This window comes from Schistocerca cancellata, chromosome 3 (genome assembly GCF_023864275.1).
Source record: "Schistocerca cancellata isolate TAMUIC-IGC-003103 chromosome 3, iqSchCanc2.1, whole genome shotgun sequence".
Lineage (NCBI taxonomy): Eukaryota > Metazoa > Arthropoda > Insecta > Orthoptera > Acrididae > Schistocerca > Schistocerca cancellata.
In genome coordinates this window covers 362,845,757-362,864,576 of record NC_064628.1, presented here as the reverse complement: position 1 = coordinate 362,864,576, position 18,820 = coordinate 362,845,757, and the positions used below count along the sequence as shown (strand labels likewise).

Here is an 18,820-nt window from a genome sequence, read left to right as displayed (position 1 = left end):
CTTAAAACAGTATGGAGCTAACGCAAATCAGTGGCAATGACAAATACAAAACGAGTTTCAGATGTGGTAGTAATGTGTAAAATATGACTTTTAGTAAGTGAACATCACTTAGCCGCTTTTACTCAATTCCGTCTCTCATCTCCAACTTGATGACCTCTGGGAACCTGAGGAGCACTGTGGAAGATGGGGTACCCAATCCCAGTGGGAACAGGATCAGGGCAGACAGGAGCAGGTGAAACGGTCCTCCGAAGAATAGGAGGTTGGGGTATCGCCCGATAACTCATACCCTGAAAAAAGTTTTATTACGAAAGCTCAAGAAAATACAGACGGACGGACCCTAAGGCAAAGAAATGGTGAAGTAACAAAGAATATGAGAATTGGATCATGGAATGTACAGACATTATATAGCATTGGAGCCCTTGGAATCCTGATTGGAATAGTGAAGGCAAGAAAGGTGGATATCATGTCCCTGAAAGAGACTCGAGGGAATGTACAGGGTACCTTCCAGGATCAGCGGTGTACTGTGTACTACAGCAGTGTACTATGTACTACACAACAGTGAACACATATTTGATGTGGGATTTAAAGTCAATCAGCGCATTGAACAACTACTGATAGGATTCGAAGCTGTAAGTAGAAGGATATGTTATATGCGAATAAAGGCGCAATTCTTCAACTAGAGTTTCCTAAATGCGAACACTCCTATTGAGGAGAAGACAGCAGAAGAGAAGGATATCTGCTATGATGAAATGGGGCAAGCTTATCGTTAGTATCTAAAAAATTGTATAAAAATGGTGACAGGCTATATGAAGGGCTTATTTTAATAGTGGTGCAAGTCCATTACCTCCAATTTTATGCCTATTTATGCCTATAATACTTCTGAAATTAATGATCGAAACAAACAGAAAGAAAGGTTGATCTCTAGCAAGAAGCCATATGCTTGAATATTTCTGGTATCTCAACAGTAGATTTTTCAGCGCTCATTTAATTTTAGGACTCTGTATCTCAAAATGAACAAAAATGAACTTGCACCATAATTGAAATAAACCCTTCATATGAATACTAAGGTAGAGAGGAGAGCGTTCTATCACCTACCATTGGTGAATACATCCTCCATAAAGAGAGTAATAACAATGGACTCCTGCTGAAAAGTTTTGCAGAAACACTTAACATGACAATTTCTAGCACGTGGTCCCAGCATAAGAATACGCGTAAAATGGCCTGGGTGTCACCAGACAATACTAGGAACCAAATTGATCATATATTAATAGATACCAGCTATGGCTCTGATGTACTAGGCTGCCGTAGTTTCAGAGGTGCTAATATGAACTCTCATCATAGCAAAAATTACAGGGAGGATTTCAGATGCACATAAAGTTAAAGGATAAAGACAATATAAGTGCAACATCTTAGAACTTAAGATCACAAGGAAGGCCGAACACCCAGCTATTAATTTGGAAAATAAATTGACAGGAATCCTTCGGAACCATAATCATAACATAAATAGGTAGTGGAATAAAATCAGAAATGAAATACAGGCTGCTGCAGGGGAACTGACAGGTACGGAACAACAGACCAGATGGAATGAATGGTATGATGAAGAATATTAGAAGGCAACAAGAACAAAGAATGAAGCATACAAAAAGTTGCAGGCCAGAAGAACAAGAAATCTAGTAGATAACTACAGAGAAAAAAGGCGTGCAGAAAAACGGATTCTGGAAGCAAAAAGAGAAGCTTTTTCGGAAGGCAGCTGCAGGATACGGAATCATTGAATAACCCTAATAAAAGCAGGAAATTCTATGGAAAGGTCAGTAACATTAGAAAGGGATTTGAACCAAAAACTACACAATGTAAAGGAAAATATCGTGAACTAACAGCATAACAGGAATGAGTCTTACATCGTTGGGCAAAACACTTTGGAATTGTTATAGTTAGAGAGTGCAGAAGTATGGGAACTAACTGAAACCCAACTTGTAGAAGCAGAGGAAAATGGGATGCCATCGATGCAAGAGATTCGGCTAGTAATAAAGAAACTAGACGACAATTAGTCACCTGGCAATGATAGCCTGTCATCTGAGCTTATTAAGTGTGGTCGAGTTAGATGCATGTACGCCCTAATCTCAGATACATGGACGCAAAAAGTCATCCCAAACGATTGGAATATGTGAGTAATATGTGCAGTACTCAAAAAAGAAGGCCTCCTGGAATGTAAAAAAAAGAGGAATTATGTTACTGAAAACCGAATATAAAATATTCTCATTCCTGCTTTGTAGCCCTGTATAAACTTTAGCAGAAAAAACAATTAGGAGATAACAGGCGGGCTTTAGACCTGGAAAATAAGCTGCTGACCAAATATCCACCCTGAGGCAGTTACTGAAAAAAAAAACAACAAAGGAATAAATACAGAAATATGTCATACATTTGTTGATTTTAAAGCAGCATATGAAACCATAAAAAGAAACAAGCTAACTGAAGCCACGATTGAACTTTATACAACAGTTAATACGCCTCGTAAGTTTTACGATGGGAAAACTGGTATGTAAAGGAAATTTAATACCAAATTCTGAAACTAACTGTAGGCTGAGGCAAGAGGATGCACTCCCTTGTGTGCTTTTTAACACAGCACTAGAGAAGGTAATGAGGACAGCTGAAATCAACACTACAAGGACAATATACAATAGAATGATGCAGGTTCTGAACGATGCAGATGATGTGGATATTAGTGCAAGATCAGAAATAGCTGCTAAAGGAACATATTGAGTACCGCTCGCAGCAGCGACAGAAATGGGACCGGAAGTGAACACCAATAAAACCAAATACATGAGAATAATACGACCAGAACTAAACACAATGTTAGCAACTGATCAGGTTCAAATAGAATCTGTTGCCGAATTTGTCTACTTGAGAACACTGTTAGCATCACAAAACGATAGTAGATGCAATTAAAGCGGCACATCTACCTAACTAATAAATGCTATTATGGGCTGACCCCACAGCTTATGTCCAGAAGAACAAAGTGTCATCTGTATAAAACTTCAATACTTCCAGTATTAACATATGGCTCAAAAACGTGGACATTGACACAACAGTGTGAAGAGCTAATAGACTGTTTTGAATGTTTTGAACGCAGAGTGTTACGCGTAATCTATGGAGTGAGTAATGAAAGTAGAGCGTGGCTAGGACGATATAATTTTGAATTGTACAAACTATGTAAATATCTTGAAATCGTGAAGTTCATTAAAATAAACCAGCCGAAATGGATCGGCCACTGTTTTCAAATGGAATTTGAGAAGCCAACAAAAGCAGCGCTGCTCCAAAACTCATTGGGACGAAGAAGCAGTGGAAGAACAAGACTTCGATACTGGAATGACATATAAGAAGATCTAAAAACTATTGGTGTCAGAGGATGGAGATGCAAGACACTGGACAGGAGAGAAAAGAATGATGTCCTAGAGTAGATCAAGGCCCACCAAGGGCTGTTAGAGCCAGAAAAAGGAGAACAAAAACAAAAAACAAAAATAAAATGCAAAATTAAATTTTTAGATGAAAGTTCCAAGGCTTTTGAGATCAAAATTGGTGTGATACAAGGAGATGGATCGTCCCAAATGGTGTTAAATTGTGTACTAGAAAATGTAATCAGGAAATGGAGGAAAAGAACGGAATAACGAAGTAAGAAAGTCATATCTGGGAGAAAAGATCGGAGAAATGATTGTTTGTCTTTCGCAGATAATCTTGTCGTCACTAGCTGAATCTATAGAAGATGCAACAGAGAAGAAAGATCTCCTACAACAGACAGCTTTAAAAACAAGACTGAGTAAACCAAACTAATAATAATAATAATAATAATAATAATAATAACGATAGCTGCGAGAGAGATCTGAAAGATCAGCCAATATATTAGCGGTCGTGAAGCTCGGGCGACACCCTACAATTTGTCTATTTTCGAGCACTTTTCTGTTGTCGGGAAGACAATAGGAGTTTTGAGGAAATGAAGAAATCGCATTTTTAAAAAAAAAGCCAAATAGTTGTTAAGAAATCAACGAACTGTTGTTACCGCCCCAATCAAAACTAATGAAAATCCTTGAACAACAATTGGTTTAATATTGACATTCTGCTTCCACTTCTTTTTTGCATTTTCATTCTAGATATGATAGTTATAAGTCACATTTATAACGTGTCGCGAATTTTATGCCAGTGACTTTATTTGCATATTAGGTCTCAGAAGTATGTGAAGTGTGTTGGCGTTGCGAAATACACAATTAGTGGTGATTATGTCAGTCTAAAGTTCGATGCACATCATGGTCTACATCTACATCTACATCTACATGGATACTCTGCAAATCACATTTAAGTGCCTGGCAGAGGGTTCATCGAACTACCTTCACAATGCTCTATTATTCCAACCTCGTTTAGCGCGGAAAGAATGAACAACTATATCCTTCTGTACGAGCTCTGATTTCCCTTAATTTATCGTGGTGATCGTTCCGCCCTATGTAGGTCGGTGTCAACAAAATATTTTTGCATTCGGAGAAGAAAGTTGGTGATTGGAATTTCGTGAGAAGATTCCGTCGCAACGAAAAACGCCTTTCTTTTAATGATTTCCAGCCCAAATCTTGTATCATTTCTGTGACACTCTCACCCATATTTCGCGATAATACAAAACATGCTGCCTTTCTTCGAACTTTTTCGATGTACTCCGTCAGTCCTACCTGGTAAGGATCCCACACCGCGCAGCAGTATTTTAAAAGAGGACGGACAAGCATAGTGTAGGCAGTCTCCTTAGTAGGTCTGTTACATTTTCTAAGTGTCCTGCCAATAAAACGCAGCCTTTGGTTAGCCTTCCCCACAACATTTTCTATGTGTTCTTTCCAATTTAAGTTGTTCGTAATTGTAATACCTAGCTATTTAGTTCAATTTACGGCTTTTAGATAAGACTGATTTATCATGTAGCCGAAGTTTAACGAGTTCCTTTTAGTACTCATGTGGATGACCTCACACTTTTCGTTATGTAAGATCAACTGCCACTTTTCGCACCATTCAGATATTTTTTCGAAATAGTCTTGCAGTTTGTTTAGATCTTCTGATGACTTCATTAGTCGATAAACGACAGCGTCATCTGCAAACAACCGAAGACGGCTGCTCAGATTGTCTCCCAAATCGTTTATATAGATAAGGAACAGCAAAGTGCCTATAACACTACCTTGGGGAACGCCTGAAATCACTTCTGTTTTACTCGATGACTTTCCGTCAGTTACTACTAACTGTGACCTCTCTAACAGGAAATCGCAAATCCAGTCACATAACTGAGACGATATTCCATAAGCACGCAATTTTACTACGAGCCGCTTGTGTGGTACAGTGACAAAAGCGGCTCCGGAAATCCAGGAACACGGAATCAATCTGAAATCCCTTGTCAATAGCACTTGGCACTGCATGTGTTAAAGAGCTAGTTGTGTTTCACAGGAACGATGTTTTCTAAACCCATGTTGACTGTGTGTCAATACACCGTTTCCTTCGAGGTAATTCATTACGTTCGAACGCAATATATGTTCTAAAATCCTGCTGCATATCGACGTTAACGATATGGGCCTGTAATTTAGTGGATTACTCCTACTACCTTTCTTGAATATTGGTGTGACCTGTGCAACTGTCCAGTCTTTGGGTACGGATCTTTCTTCGAGCGAACGGTTGTATATGTTTGTTAAGTATGGAGCTAATGCATCAGCATACTCCGAAAGGAACCTAACTGGTATACAGACTGGACCAGAAGACTTGCTTTTATTGAGTGATTTTAGTTGCTTCACTACTCTGAGGATATTTACTTCTACATTACTCATGTTGGCATCTGTTCTCGATTCGAATTCTGGAATATTTACTTCATCTTCTTTTGTGAAGGCATTTCGGAAGGCTGTGTTTAGCAAATCTGCTTTGGCAGCACTGTCTTCTATAGTATCTCCATTGTTATCGCGCAGAGAAGGCATTGATTGTTTCTTGCCGCTAACATACGAGCTTCACGTACGACCAGAATCTCTTTGTATTTTCTGCCAGGTTTCGAGACAAAGTTTCGTTGTGGAAACTGTTATAGGTGTCTCGCATTGAACTCCGCGCTAAGTTTCGAGCTTCTGTAAAGAATCACCAATCTTGGGGATTTGGCGTCTGTTTAAATTTGGCATGTTTGTTTCGTTGTTTCTGCAACAGTGTTCTAACCTGTTTTGTGCACCAAGGAGGATCAGCGCCGTCGTTTGTTAGTTTATTTGGTATAAACTTCACAATTGCCATATCTGGTCTGCACTTATATTATTAATTTGGAATGAGTGGAGATTGTCTCTCAGGAAGGCGTCAAGTGAATTTTTATCTGCTTTTTTAAATAGGTATATTTTTCTCTTATTTTTCGAGGCTTTGGGGATTACAATATTCAGTCTCGCTACGACAACCCTATGTTCACTAATCCCTATATCGGTTTTGATGCTAGTTATTAACTCAGGATTATTTGTTGCTAAGAGGTCAAGTGTGTTTTCACAACCGTTTATATTCGCGTGGGCTCATGAACTAACTGCTCGAAATAATTTTCAGAGACTGCGTTTAGCACAATTTCGAATGATATTTTATGCGAACCTCCGGAATTAAACATGTATTTTCGCCAACATATCGAGGGTAAATTAAAGTCACCACCAACTATTTTCTTATGAGTCGGGTACGTGTTTGAAATCAAACTCAAGTTTTCTTTGAACCTTTCAGCAACTGCATCATCTGAACTGGGAGGTCGGTAAAAGGATCCAATTATTATTTTATTCCGATTGCCAACAATGACCTCTGCCCATACTAACTCACAGGAAGTATCTACTTCAATTTCGCGACAAGTGTAACTACTTCTAACAGCAACAAACACGCCACCGCCAACCGTGTTTAGCCTATCTTTTCGGAACACCGTTAGGCTCTTCGCAAAAATTTCGGCTGAGCTTATATCCGGCTTTAGCCAGCTTTCAGTGCCTATAACGATTTGAGCATCAGTGCTTTCTATTAGCGCTTGGAGCTCTGGTACTTTCCCAACACAGCTACGACAATTTACAACTGTTACACCAATGGTTCCTGTATCTATGTTCTTCCTGTGTTCAGCCTGCACCCTTTGTGACTGAAGCCCATCTTGTGTTTTCCCGAGACCCTCTAACCTAAAAAACCGCCCAGTCCACGCCACACAGCACCTGCTACCCCTGTAGCCGCCTCCTGCGTATAGTGGACACCTGACCTACTCAGCGGAACCCGAAACCCAACCACCCTTTGGCGCAGGTGGAGGAATCTGCAGCCTATACGGTCGCAGAACCGTCTGAGCCTCTGATTCAGACCCTACACTCGGCTCTGTATCAAACGTCCGCAATCGATCTTGTCGACTATACTGCAAACGGTCAGCTCTGCTTTCATCTTGCAATCAAGACTGGCAGCCTTTACCACTTCTGTTAGTCGCTCGAAACCAGAGAGAATCTCTTCTGATCCAAAGCGACACACATCATTGGTACCGACGTGAGCAACCACCTGCAGTTGGCTGCACCATGTGCTCTTCGTGGCATCCGGGAGGACCCTTTCCACATCTGGAATGACTCCACCCGGTATGCAAACGGAGTGCACATTGGTTTTCTTACCCTCCTTGTCAGCCAAGTCCCTAAGGAGCCCCATAACGCGCCTAACGTTGGAGCTCCCAATTACCAATAGTCCCTCCCTCTGCGATTACCTGGATCTTGCAGGCTGAGTGGTTTCCTCTGAAACAGGACAGGCGACAGCATACGGCTCAGCGACAGTGTCAGCCACAGACAGCACCTGAAACCTGTTTGTCAGGCAAACTGGGGAGGCCTTACGTGCGGCCGCCTGGGAAGTCTTTCGCCGCCTGCTTCGCCCCAGGGCGACCTCCCACTCGACCACAGGGGAGGGGTCAGCCTCACTGCGAGCAGTGACTGGGTTGGCCACCGGTGAGGACCGATCGGAGGACTCTGACGTGCTGGACGTCCGTTGGATCCCCACGCCCGGCCCACAACAGTGGTGCCCATCCACTGCAGCCTCAAGCTGTGTGACCGAAGCCATCACAGCCTGAAGCTGAGAGCGAAGTGTCACCAACTCGGCTCGCATCCGCACACAACACTCGTAGTCCCTGTCCATACCAAAGACTGTGGAAAACTAAACTATGCAGATAAACGGACTATCGGCACGTGCTGCGCATCTCTAATGTAGACCCTGACGAAAACGCACGAACTGTGTCTAGTAATACGCAGATATTCAAGAACCTACCGAAGCACTAAGGTGAAACTAAATAATTTGCCCCTGATAAGGAACTTGTAATATATCACAAAATCGGTTTACTTTCTGATGCAAACGAAACGCGAGAACTGTGGCTATTAGATTTTAAATTTACACGCAGAAACTCAAGTAACTGAACTATTAAAGCACACAGATGATATAATAAAATTCGCTCCTGGTTAGGAACTCGTGAATGTCACAAAAGCGGTTTACTTATCTGTTGCTGCGACTGCCGCGGTCGGCTACTCACTGCCTGACTTACTAACGCCAACAAGCGGTCACACTGTGCGGTGATGCTGTGAAAGTTGGGATCTGATACGTTTCAGAAAATCTACGCTGCCATGCCGTCTGTCAGACAGCAACTACCATGCAGTTTAAGTACCTATGTGATTCTGTTTCCCAGAAGTGTTTTTTTTATTTTTTTTACAGTAAAGGTTTCTACTGTTTCACTATGACATACGTAATGGCGAGAGTAAACAAACAGTATTGTTTATGTTATTTGTGTGCTGCTTGCAGTAACCTCTAGAAGCAGAAAACATGCTACAAAACTGTACTGGGTTGCTAATTAGTGGATTAGACCAGAAGAAATTACATGAACTGGAAAATAGTTATGTACCTCTAAGTAAGCTTCGTATGATTGTAGTCCTGACGGATCTGAGTCATAGAACTGATGCAGATAGCTTTTGACACCAAAATAAACTGGACATTTTCTCCCTTGAAGTCCCCCACATCCAGAAGATTCATCTTCCACCTGTGCTTCCTTAGCCCTTGAAATCTGAGCTTGCCCATGTGTATCAAATTTCTGTGGCTGTTCTTGACCATTCAAATGATTAATTCGAGGTTCATCGGTTGCGGAGTATTTATTTTGAGGAGAAGACGTTAACGTAATATTCGCTCCGTTCACATTCTTTAGATGTTTGTTTGTAAGCTTACTGAAGCATTTCGCATCATTGTCGGGAAAAACATCGCGATTCTCCAGTCTCTGAAGTTTCTCATCTCTTACTTTCTCTTTATTAACCAGTTCCTGGTACCCATCTGGTATCTTTGTTCTTAACGTCTTTCGAGTGGGAGAGGACAAATTTGTGTCACTCTTCATCGTGTCTGCTTTTGCTATTTTCCTTATAGTTCCTTCTCCTTGCAAGAGTTTTTCGTGGAGCGAGTCGACATGAAATTTGTCCTCCTGTGTTTTTTCAGATTTGTTCTTGGTCTTTCTCTTTTCCTCTGTTTCTTCAAATATTCTACCTGCAGATTTGTCTCTCTTGTTTCGCACACTGCTGTCGGAGTGTACTCTCTTTTTCTTCTCAGAAGGGCATTTTTCGCTCTCGGATCTCCTCAGGCCGCTAGTGACCGTCGGTTTGTGCATATTTTCTGGCTGATTAGCATTTCGTGCCTCAGGTAATCCTTTAATCGTGCTGTTCTTCTCATCCTTTTTCTTCCTCTCCAAGGTCAACAGTTCGCTGGTGTTACACTCCTCTTCTGTTACATCTTCTTTGGCATCGTCTGAATGAGAGGCTCCTGTAACACTTTGTAGTTTATCTGACTGATTCTGTGTATCACTGAAATATGTCTGTATCGCGTTATTTCTCAAAGTGAGTGCTTCTTTTGTAGACAGTTCAGTTTCTCCAGCAGAAGCGTTGCCTCCTATCTCGCCACTAACACAGCTAGATGCTGGGCGTTTATCGGAAGATGGTTTTATTTCGGAGAGAGACGTTTCGGCCATGTTTTGTGTCTTCTTCCCATATTCTGGGTGACTCTGCTCATGAAAGCTTGGACTCTGCTCCGGAACGCTGTTCACCTTCGGAGTCTCTTTAGTTTCTGTCGTTTTTGCAATATTTCCATCATCCTTTTGTTGCTGGTTTGTCTCGCTGATATGTTGTGGCTCTCTCTCGAATTGCGGTCTTGCAGTATTTTCTGTAGCAAGTGGTACGTTGCCATTTCCGTTCGTTTGTGGCGTTGGTTGATCATGTCGATGTTCTGCTGTAAACATTGTCTGACGTACTGTTGGTTTAGAACTGTGATCCTCTGATTTACCCGCTTCGGAACTCCCTCCAGAATCGGTCGTCTTTGCTTCCTGTTTGCTGTAATCAGAAGCATCTTCTGAGATCTTAGGAGCGCCGACATCTTCGGGTGGCCTACACTTGGTTTTAGGCACGGCTTCCTTGACATGCTCCTCTTGGAGGCTCTCCGATGATTCTCTGTCCTTCTGACGATATGAACTGGTCTTCGACTTTGGCACTCGCTTTGGAGAGGTTTCTGCCTGTCTCGGCGACGTGATCTTTTTCTTCGTGCCAGGAGAGCCCCGGGAAGAAGGGCTCGCAGTTTTCATCTCTGTTGGAGACCTGGCTTTCCGCTGAGGCGACACTTTCAGCTGTTCCTCCGAGCGCCTGGCATCAGGGCCGGCGCCGCTCGTTCTCCTCGAACCAGATGTCTGCTGGAGTCTCTTGGGCGAGCCACCAGGAGATGGCGTGCTGGCTTTGTCGTCGCGTGGCGACCTAGCGCCGCGTCCTTCATCCCTCCCGGTGGCAGCTTCCTGACAAGTCCCGTGCCTCGCACTCGCTTCTGCCCGCCTCTGGGAGAGAGGAGACTTTGGCTCGGCCGTGACCCTCTTCGGCGACGGCTCCTTCCTCGTGGTCAACCTGGGAGAAGTCTCTCTCTTCCTGCACGGCGACTTGGACGCCGCACGCGTGTCGCTCTGGTCGGCGCTCCTCCCCGGCTTCATCACCGTCTTCGCTGGATCCCTCTGTGTCGGCCTGCTCGCTTTGGTCTTCTCCACCTGCTCTCCGCCGCGCCCGGCGGACGGCGTCGGCGCTGCCTCTTTCAGTGGCAGGTCCTTGGGCTTCTGGGCGCTCGCCCGCAGCGGAACCGGAGGTGGCGCGCGACCACCGCCCGGTTTCTGTTCCTTCGCGGAGGATTCTTTCTTGACCGCTACAGCGTCTTCTTTGCGGACAGCCGCTCTACCTGCAGATGGCGCCCCTGCCTCCGCGCTCTTCTGCTTTTTGTCGTCGTCTTCCTCTTCTGCACCATCTGTTCTCTCCTTATCGCCGTCCATCGCAGCTACTGAGCGGCGGTCGTCATCTTCTTCAAACAGCCAAATGCGTCGGAGCGCATTCAGACATAGCTGCCTTCGCTCGGAGTCTGAAACATAAAATTACCAAAATAACGTTACTGCCATGATTTTGCTGCTTAATTCCAACCAGTCAGGGAGATATGTATGTTTGGCACAAGGTTCGTCACACAGCATTACATTATGTCAGGCCTGGTGGTCTAGGGGCACATTCCCGCTTCGCGCTTCGGACCAGTAGGTTCCGCTGGCTCCGTCTCTATTGCAGAACTGCGAGAACTTCCTTTAATGTCGTAAGAGTCCTTGTGTGCGCTGCATCGTTGTTACTCCCTCTGCGACTCATGTTTGTGAATCAATTTTGAGGTGGCGTTGCCTTGCGCCGTAATGTGGTCCATGGCACCCAGGAAAATTCCACGTACAAGTACCATCAGTTTTAGTTTTGACAAGTCCGCCAGGTCCACTAGAAATTCATTATTAGCTCGTAGACACGTTCTAGATAAATTCGGAACATGTTCATACGGCTTACTTCTATTCTGAATCGTATGTGTCTGATGTCAAGTTTCTGGATCCACTTCAGGTGGACAGCCTTCTTTTGCGCCACAGACAGCAGGCCCCTTTTACTATCATGATGGTTCTAACAGCTTGGCGATTCTGACAAGCGTGGAGGTGGAATATACGAATGCTGGGTGTTTTACCATCCGCCCAAAACTGATGACAGTTACCTCAAGACAATCCTGCTTCCGGTTGGGAACATACGGAATATACGGCCAGGAATGCTGGTCCACTCAACATCGTTTACACGTGGATCCGTGGACATGGTGGTAAAACGCAGTATCCACTCTCATTTGCAAACGTGTGGATACCGAGTACATATAATTTACACGGGACAAATAGGAACCTATTTTATGTGTAATGAGTGTCGACACTTCCGTAAAAATTGCTCGCGTCCTGTTACGGTCTCAGGATGCGCTTATGAATACCGTAAAAGGCTAACTTTAGCGGATCTCGTTCCCCAAGTGACGGCCATTGTGCTAACCAAGTTCCTGAGGGCAACCCGAATCATTGCTAGGTGGAAAACAGTGAGGAGTCAGACGAATTCTCTTCCCCTCTCCCCTCGCCCAGTTCAGACTGGGTGATAACATGTCAGCTGCTGTTCAAGATCCGAAAGCCCCCAGCAACTCCTCCGATACGTCTCCCGTGATCGGGACTGACTCTTCAGGATTACAGGAGGATGGACCTATTCCAGAGCTCCTTACTATATTGACGATCTTGCCGGGCATCCCTGATTCTGTAAGGTATGTCCAACCTTCTTCTGGGCCCCAGAATGGGGAAAGCATGCCACAGGCCGCTGCTGATTAGACCCAGATGGGCACAAGTATGTCAGTGGAACACGTGGTGACGGTAAAAGACATACCATTAGCTTTCATTTCCGCCGGTTCTCAGCAGCCACACTGCCCACAAATGGAGGATTGTGGTGTGCTGACTTCTTCCTCTGTGCCCGATGCTGAATCTCCGCATATGGAAGTCGTGTCCCCTCAAAGCCACAATAAACAGCATTTTCAATCTGAGCGTGCGGCGTCGCAAAAAAAGAAAGGGGAAAGAAAAAGCACATACAGAGTGTGGAGGTGAGGAATGCAACACTTTACGTTCAGATTCATCTATCATACACGAACTTAAAACTCACATACAAGTAGTCATGTGAATTGTTGTGGTACTAACTGGATGCTGGCCTATACTCTCCTTACTTTATATGTGGACAGAATTAGTTCCGATATTAGACTTGTGACGCTGCGACAATTTATTTACGATTCAAGAGCACCCGTGACATTTTTGCAAGAAGTGTTATTTGATCATTTTTATATCCAAGGCTTTCCTCCCTTATTAAATGCGGCTCCTGAACAATCTATTGGTACTGCGTTATTTTACAGAGAGGGAATATTACTGACCGACTGATAACGGGCGAGAGATAGGCTGTACTTTTTGTGACCTTGTTTTTAATCTTCTTTATGCCCCATCAGGATCAGGCTATTCTACAACGAACGCGTTTTTAAAAAGAGGATATGGTTTACTGCGTAAATCTCGGTAGAAACTTCTGTGAGGTGGAGATTTTAACTGTGTTTTGCATCCTGTGGATCGGACGAGCGCGTTGCTAACAAGAGGATTAGTTTACTGCGTAAAACTCGGCAGAAACTTCTTTCAGGCGGTGGTTTTATCTGTGTTTTCCGTCCTGTGGCTGAGACTGTGACTGTCCCACTCTCATCACGTATACGCATTTTACAGGTAGTTCGCGCATCAGACTTTATCGTTTTTATCTTTCTGATTCTTTATGTGGGCAACTGTTGGCGGCAGACGTCATACCCACTTGTTTAACTGATCAGTGTGCCGCAGTTGTAAACTTAAATCATGTGCCGCAACCGGTAAAACTGTATCGTCTCCCACGAATGTTGAACACAGCTCTCTTAATGGACCCTCCCGTCGAGATTATCGTATGAGAGGTTTGAACCCGTAGCTAGCGTTTCCAGAACCTTTACCCTTCTCTTGTGGAATGGCGGTCAGGGCGTGACAAATCACTGCTCCGGAAAGCGTGAATTCGTTATGGCTCCGAGACGGCGACGGATCTGCGGCAGACTCAGGAATTTTATTATTCTATCTTACGACAACAGTATGAAGGTGCCTGATAAGCTCCCTCACGGATTATAGATGTCCGCCGTGTTAAGGCGAACCGTCTTCAATTAAAGAACAACAATCCGTGCTACTGATATGATTTCCCCTGATGCATTTACTCCTATCCTGGATTGCATGGTACTTCAGCATGATGAGTTTGTAAGTGACTTTACTCAAAGTCATATATATTGTCTCGGTGGTATTCCTAATTTTATGTACATTTCGGCCTCCTATAGGAGATATCATTACGTCACTGACAAATGAGGTGATACAGGAGGTTTGATTCCTGCCCCTTTCAAGATTGGTAAATTTGTTCTAATTCCGAAGATAACCGGACTGATGAATTCCGCCCGATCACATTTCTTAATTTCAAGTATAAAAATGTCACACGGGCTGTTAATAGCCGTTTGTCGACAATGATAGAGAAAATTATTGCCGTTAAACAAAGCTGTGTGCCTGGGCGCACGATCCTATCTTCTGTAATCAATTGCCGAAACATCGTCTCGGAGCCTTACCCTTTATTGATTTTAATAAGGCATTTGACGGGGCAGTCACAGTTTGATGCAGATGTTGGAGACGACCAGTGTAAATCATATCATATATTTCAGTCTTTTTACTGGTATTCAAGCGCCTCCCCAGTCCGACGGGACTTAATCAGAGAAGCCCCCTCTCCATGTCGTTTTTTGTTCTTGTCTTTAGAACCTCTGTTTCGCCGTAATGCTGTTCAGTTATCTGGGTGGAAGATATTGGGAGAAACCTTCTCGATGCGAGGGTTTGCGGATGTGTTATGGTATTGCTACGTCATATTAACGATATATCGTTACTCAAGGTCAGATTGGAGTCCTTTTGTTCTCTCTCTGGGGACCGCATTAATGAACGGAAATGCACCGTTACCACTGCGTGCTTTTCATCAAGCTGTCATTCCATGGGCAACGGTGGTTGATGGCCGCAAGTCGTAGGGGACTGCTGTGGCCTGATGAACATGGGTGCACTTAACTGGCGAAAGGCAACGGATCGCATTCAAGGGGCAATTCGTGAACACAAACCCCGTTTCATTAGTCTTCTTCACAAAGCACCGATCTAAGATGCGAACGTTTTTAGTAAAGTGCATTATGTTACACAAATATTCCCGCTCTCCGTGATGATAGCACGCAAACTGATATAACTATGCGATCGTTTCCTATGTAACAGTCATATTTTTCGACTCCGGTACGAACTGGAAGCGAGGTCCCGTCCCCTTGGAGGATTGAGATTTTCAGATATCAAAGTAAAGGCTTCCATATTGCTTATATGGCGTAACGCCTTAACATGCCCTCGAGCTACTCATTCCATTACATCTAGCTTATTTACGTATCATCGACCGGCCACTATGACTCCTCCAGCAGACGTTGGCCGGATCAACTCTAAACTGTGGCACATACAAAAATTTTATATTATAAAAAGTTTCCTGGGAGTTTTATCAGTGACACACCTTACCACCAGATACCTGCTGAAATTGCCGCGCCATTGATATCCTGAAAAACATTGTGGTTTCACGCTGGTCTTCTTATCCTCCCGATGGAAGTCGCCTCTTCGTGGTAGACAGTCATTCATAATCTGATCCCGACCATCCAATGCCTCAATCGCATTGGTCTTCGTTCGACTGGCCTTTGCGACATATGTCATGAACCTGATACATTACCACTCAGGATCGCCTCTTGCGAAAGAAAACACTGTGCGAGAGTTCATGCCGAAGAAGCGCGACTTCTTGTAGTTAGGCTCAGGCGCTGGTCGGACGTCACCCCTGCAAAAGTTCAAAAAACTCTTCTTGTGATGTTTCCAAGCTACAGATAGAAAGTTCGTATACTGAACAAAGACTTTCTTTATTATACATGTATCAATCATTGAACATCAACTTACTCCATTAACAAATGTGAGATGTTCTGAGATCGGAAAAAACATCAATTGTGAAGTAACTGAAGCGTTTTACATTGAACCTTTCATCTATTACTGATTATTGAGAAGCCCCTAGGCAAAGAACTTCCCCAGGAGGGTTCCATGGCGCGACGCACGACGTTGCAGACTCCGAAGAAGCACTGTATACGACGCAAACACTTCGTACGGATCCTCAGCGTCGCAGCACGACGGTCGGGGAGTCCCTCAAACGTAGATATTCCCACCAAACGAAAACAGCATCACGCTAATATATCAACTAACCAACGACAGTTATATGTTGGCCGAACCTAGTTCAAAATATCCGCACTTGCTCAATCATACAAGACCACTGAGGGTACAAATGCTATTCAAAGGCTCGTATACGTTAAAAAAAATCGTGTAGCCTCGCATGCCTGTATATCACCCCCATGATTGAGTAAGCGTGGGAAACACTAAACTAAATAATCACAGAAACAAAGATTTGTAACACAGCATCTCTAATTTGTCCGTTCTGTGTACATATAGTTCTTTTCAACTAACCATTGCATTATTGATAACGTTTACATCATAACAATTTTTTACGAACAATATGTTTAAACTTACATGTAGTGATTATCGAGTATCCATCAGACACCAATTTGTATTACATTTGAGGTTCAGCAGAGTTCAATGCTTAAATACTGTTACTTTCATTTTCTTGTGATTCTAAATTATTATGTGTAAATTAGCCTCTTAATTAGCTTTCTTGAAACATTGATTAATATCCTTTAAAGACCTTTGCCACTAATCAGTTCAATACAGTGTATAACATTATCCAGTTTGTCAACTTACACTATGTTTCTAGTGTCTAATAAATCCCTTTCGTTATGGTATCTGACCATAACTAAATATTTGTAACTGTGTTCCCAGATGGGAAAGTCTTGTTCACTATCCCTTTACTTCAGTTGTCAATAACAGAGAATAGTTTCTTGTCTTTACAGGAGGGAAGGTCTTGTTTTCACCATCAATTGTATCCTAAGAACTGACTTACATTAAACTGATCAGGAGTTTACTGAAGCCTCCACTGCCTCTGTCAGTAACATTATTTGACTGGATATTATTCTTGCTCACTGATCAGAATAGGCAATCAAGACCAACTAGTCCACTCGTAACTTCTTTCCCATAGAAAATTATAGAACCAATTATACACCCAAAAATTATTTCTCCAAAAAATGTAGTAACTTCTTACCCCCTTAAAAAGGATTGCTTGTTACTAAATAAATAAATAATGGTCAAGGTTATTAACCTATGTGTCATTATTACAGTTTCGTTTAAAAGTGCGGTGAAATTTTGAAAGCTGATTAGTAGTTAAAAGGCAAACGTCTCATTTACCGTGGATACCTATTACAATGCAACATAACTTAGGAACTCGTGGAACTGTAAGTATTAATAAGATCAATCATTCCACAGCACTACATTAACTACAGCATAGAAAATTTTAATTTTCCTGAGTGACTTTGTACTCTTCACATGAAGCAAAAAAGTAATTCTCTTATACAGTAATCATTATACAAGTAGTACGTATTATGTACCACCGCGTTTACTACCACAACCACATTCAATCACTTTATCCTATACCTTCCTGGCGCACAAATTACTAAAGAGACAGCATCTTGCGTCAAGCACTCGTCTCTACAGTTTAGCCTCATCACCTCCTTCCTTACTGTTACTTATTTCGACTGCCCACCTCCTGCCCTCCCCTCCCCCTCCCCCCCCTGTCCGCTTAGGCACCTGGGTCCTCAGACTCTAAAACCAACGTTGACCTAAGCTTATATTAAAGTTAACAGAATTTTCAATTCATTTTGTACCTCTTCTTTTGTGTTCGCAAGTGTGTGTGTGTGTGTGTGTGCGTGTGTGTGTGCGTGTGTGTGTGTGTGTGTGTGTGTGTTTGTGTGCATGTGTATGTATGTGTTTGTCAGTGGGCGTGTCTTCCAGTCCCCCCAACCACTAGGCAGTGGAACAATGTGGTTAATTTTGAATACAGACATTATTTATAAGCATTTAGTTACAATTTGTTATGAAAGGTCACAAGTCTTGAGTTTTATACATACTTCCACCTTTTTTGTCGGTAGGTCGGTCAGTATTGATGCTTTGGAGTGTAGCATTCTTGTAATTGCAAATGGTCCTTGATACAATAGATAAAACTTACTGATTAACTTCTCACTCTTAGAACTACATTTATGATTTGTCACTGGAACCAGGTCACCTATCTTACAGGATGTCGGAGTCCCACTCTGATTGAGATTCTATACTATCTAAATGTTCGAGGTACTCTGAAAGACTATTCACTTTTCCCCAGTCTCTGCCCAGGAGTTTATCCCTTACTCGCCAAGGTAGCCAACTTATAATTGCTCCGAGCAAATGTTCTTCTTTAATAGGGTCATCTACATACTGAGCTTTATGTAACTGGTGCTCCAAAAAGTGTCAGTAGCATTTCCAGTTAGTATTATTACACAGTTTTGACCCTAATATCTCTAAAAGTAATTTCTTCTGAGCTCCATTGCTCCAATATTTCGAATTAAACTCACGTTCAAAGTCCGGTAGGTTCTAAATTAATATAAACTGAGCATGCCCAAATACTGTCTTATTATGCTCATTCCACGTTTCAGCTAGTATTCCTTGGAAAGATTCCACAAAAATCACCAGGTGTGTATCACCAGGTGTGGTAAAACTTCTGAAACTTACGGTTCAACCCCCTGCGGAACACAGCGGAAAAATCATTATCTGTATTAAACTGTGACTTACCTTTATTTAAACCAACATCGCGGCTTTTTCTTTCCTCTTGATGTAAAAAATCAGAATTCAGTATGCCGTTACTTGCGTTACTTGTATGCGAGTTACTGTTTGTCTCTTCCA

At 42.9% G+C, this 18,820-nt stretch overlaps 1 protein-coding gene across 1 annotated transcript in view; it reads right to left on the bottom strand.

The window, feature by feature from the left end:
• LOC126175051 (nucleolar protein dao-5-like) overlaps positions 1-18,820 on the bottom strand; it is a 340,985-nt gene that overhangs the window by 18,596 nt on the left and 303,569 nt on the right. The window contains exon 2 of the mRNA XM_049921562.1: positions 8,903-11,421. Within this exon, the coding sequence (XP_049777519.1) occupies positions 8,903-11,335 (2,433 nt within the window). The 5' untranslated portion in view covers positions 11,336-11,421. The remainder of the gene's footprint in view (positions 1-8,902; positions 11,422-18,820) is intronic.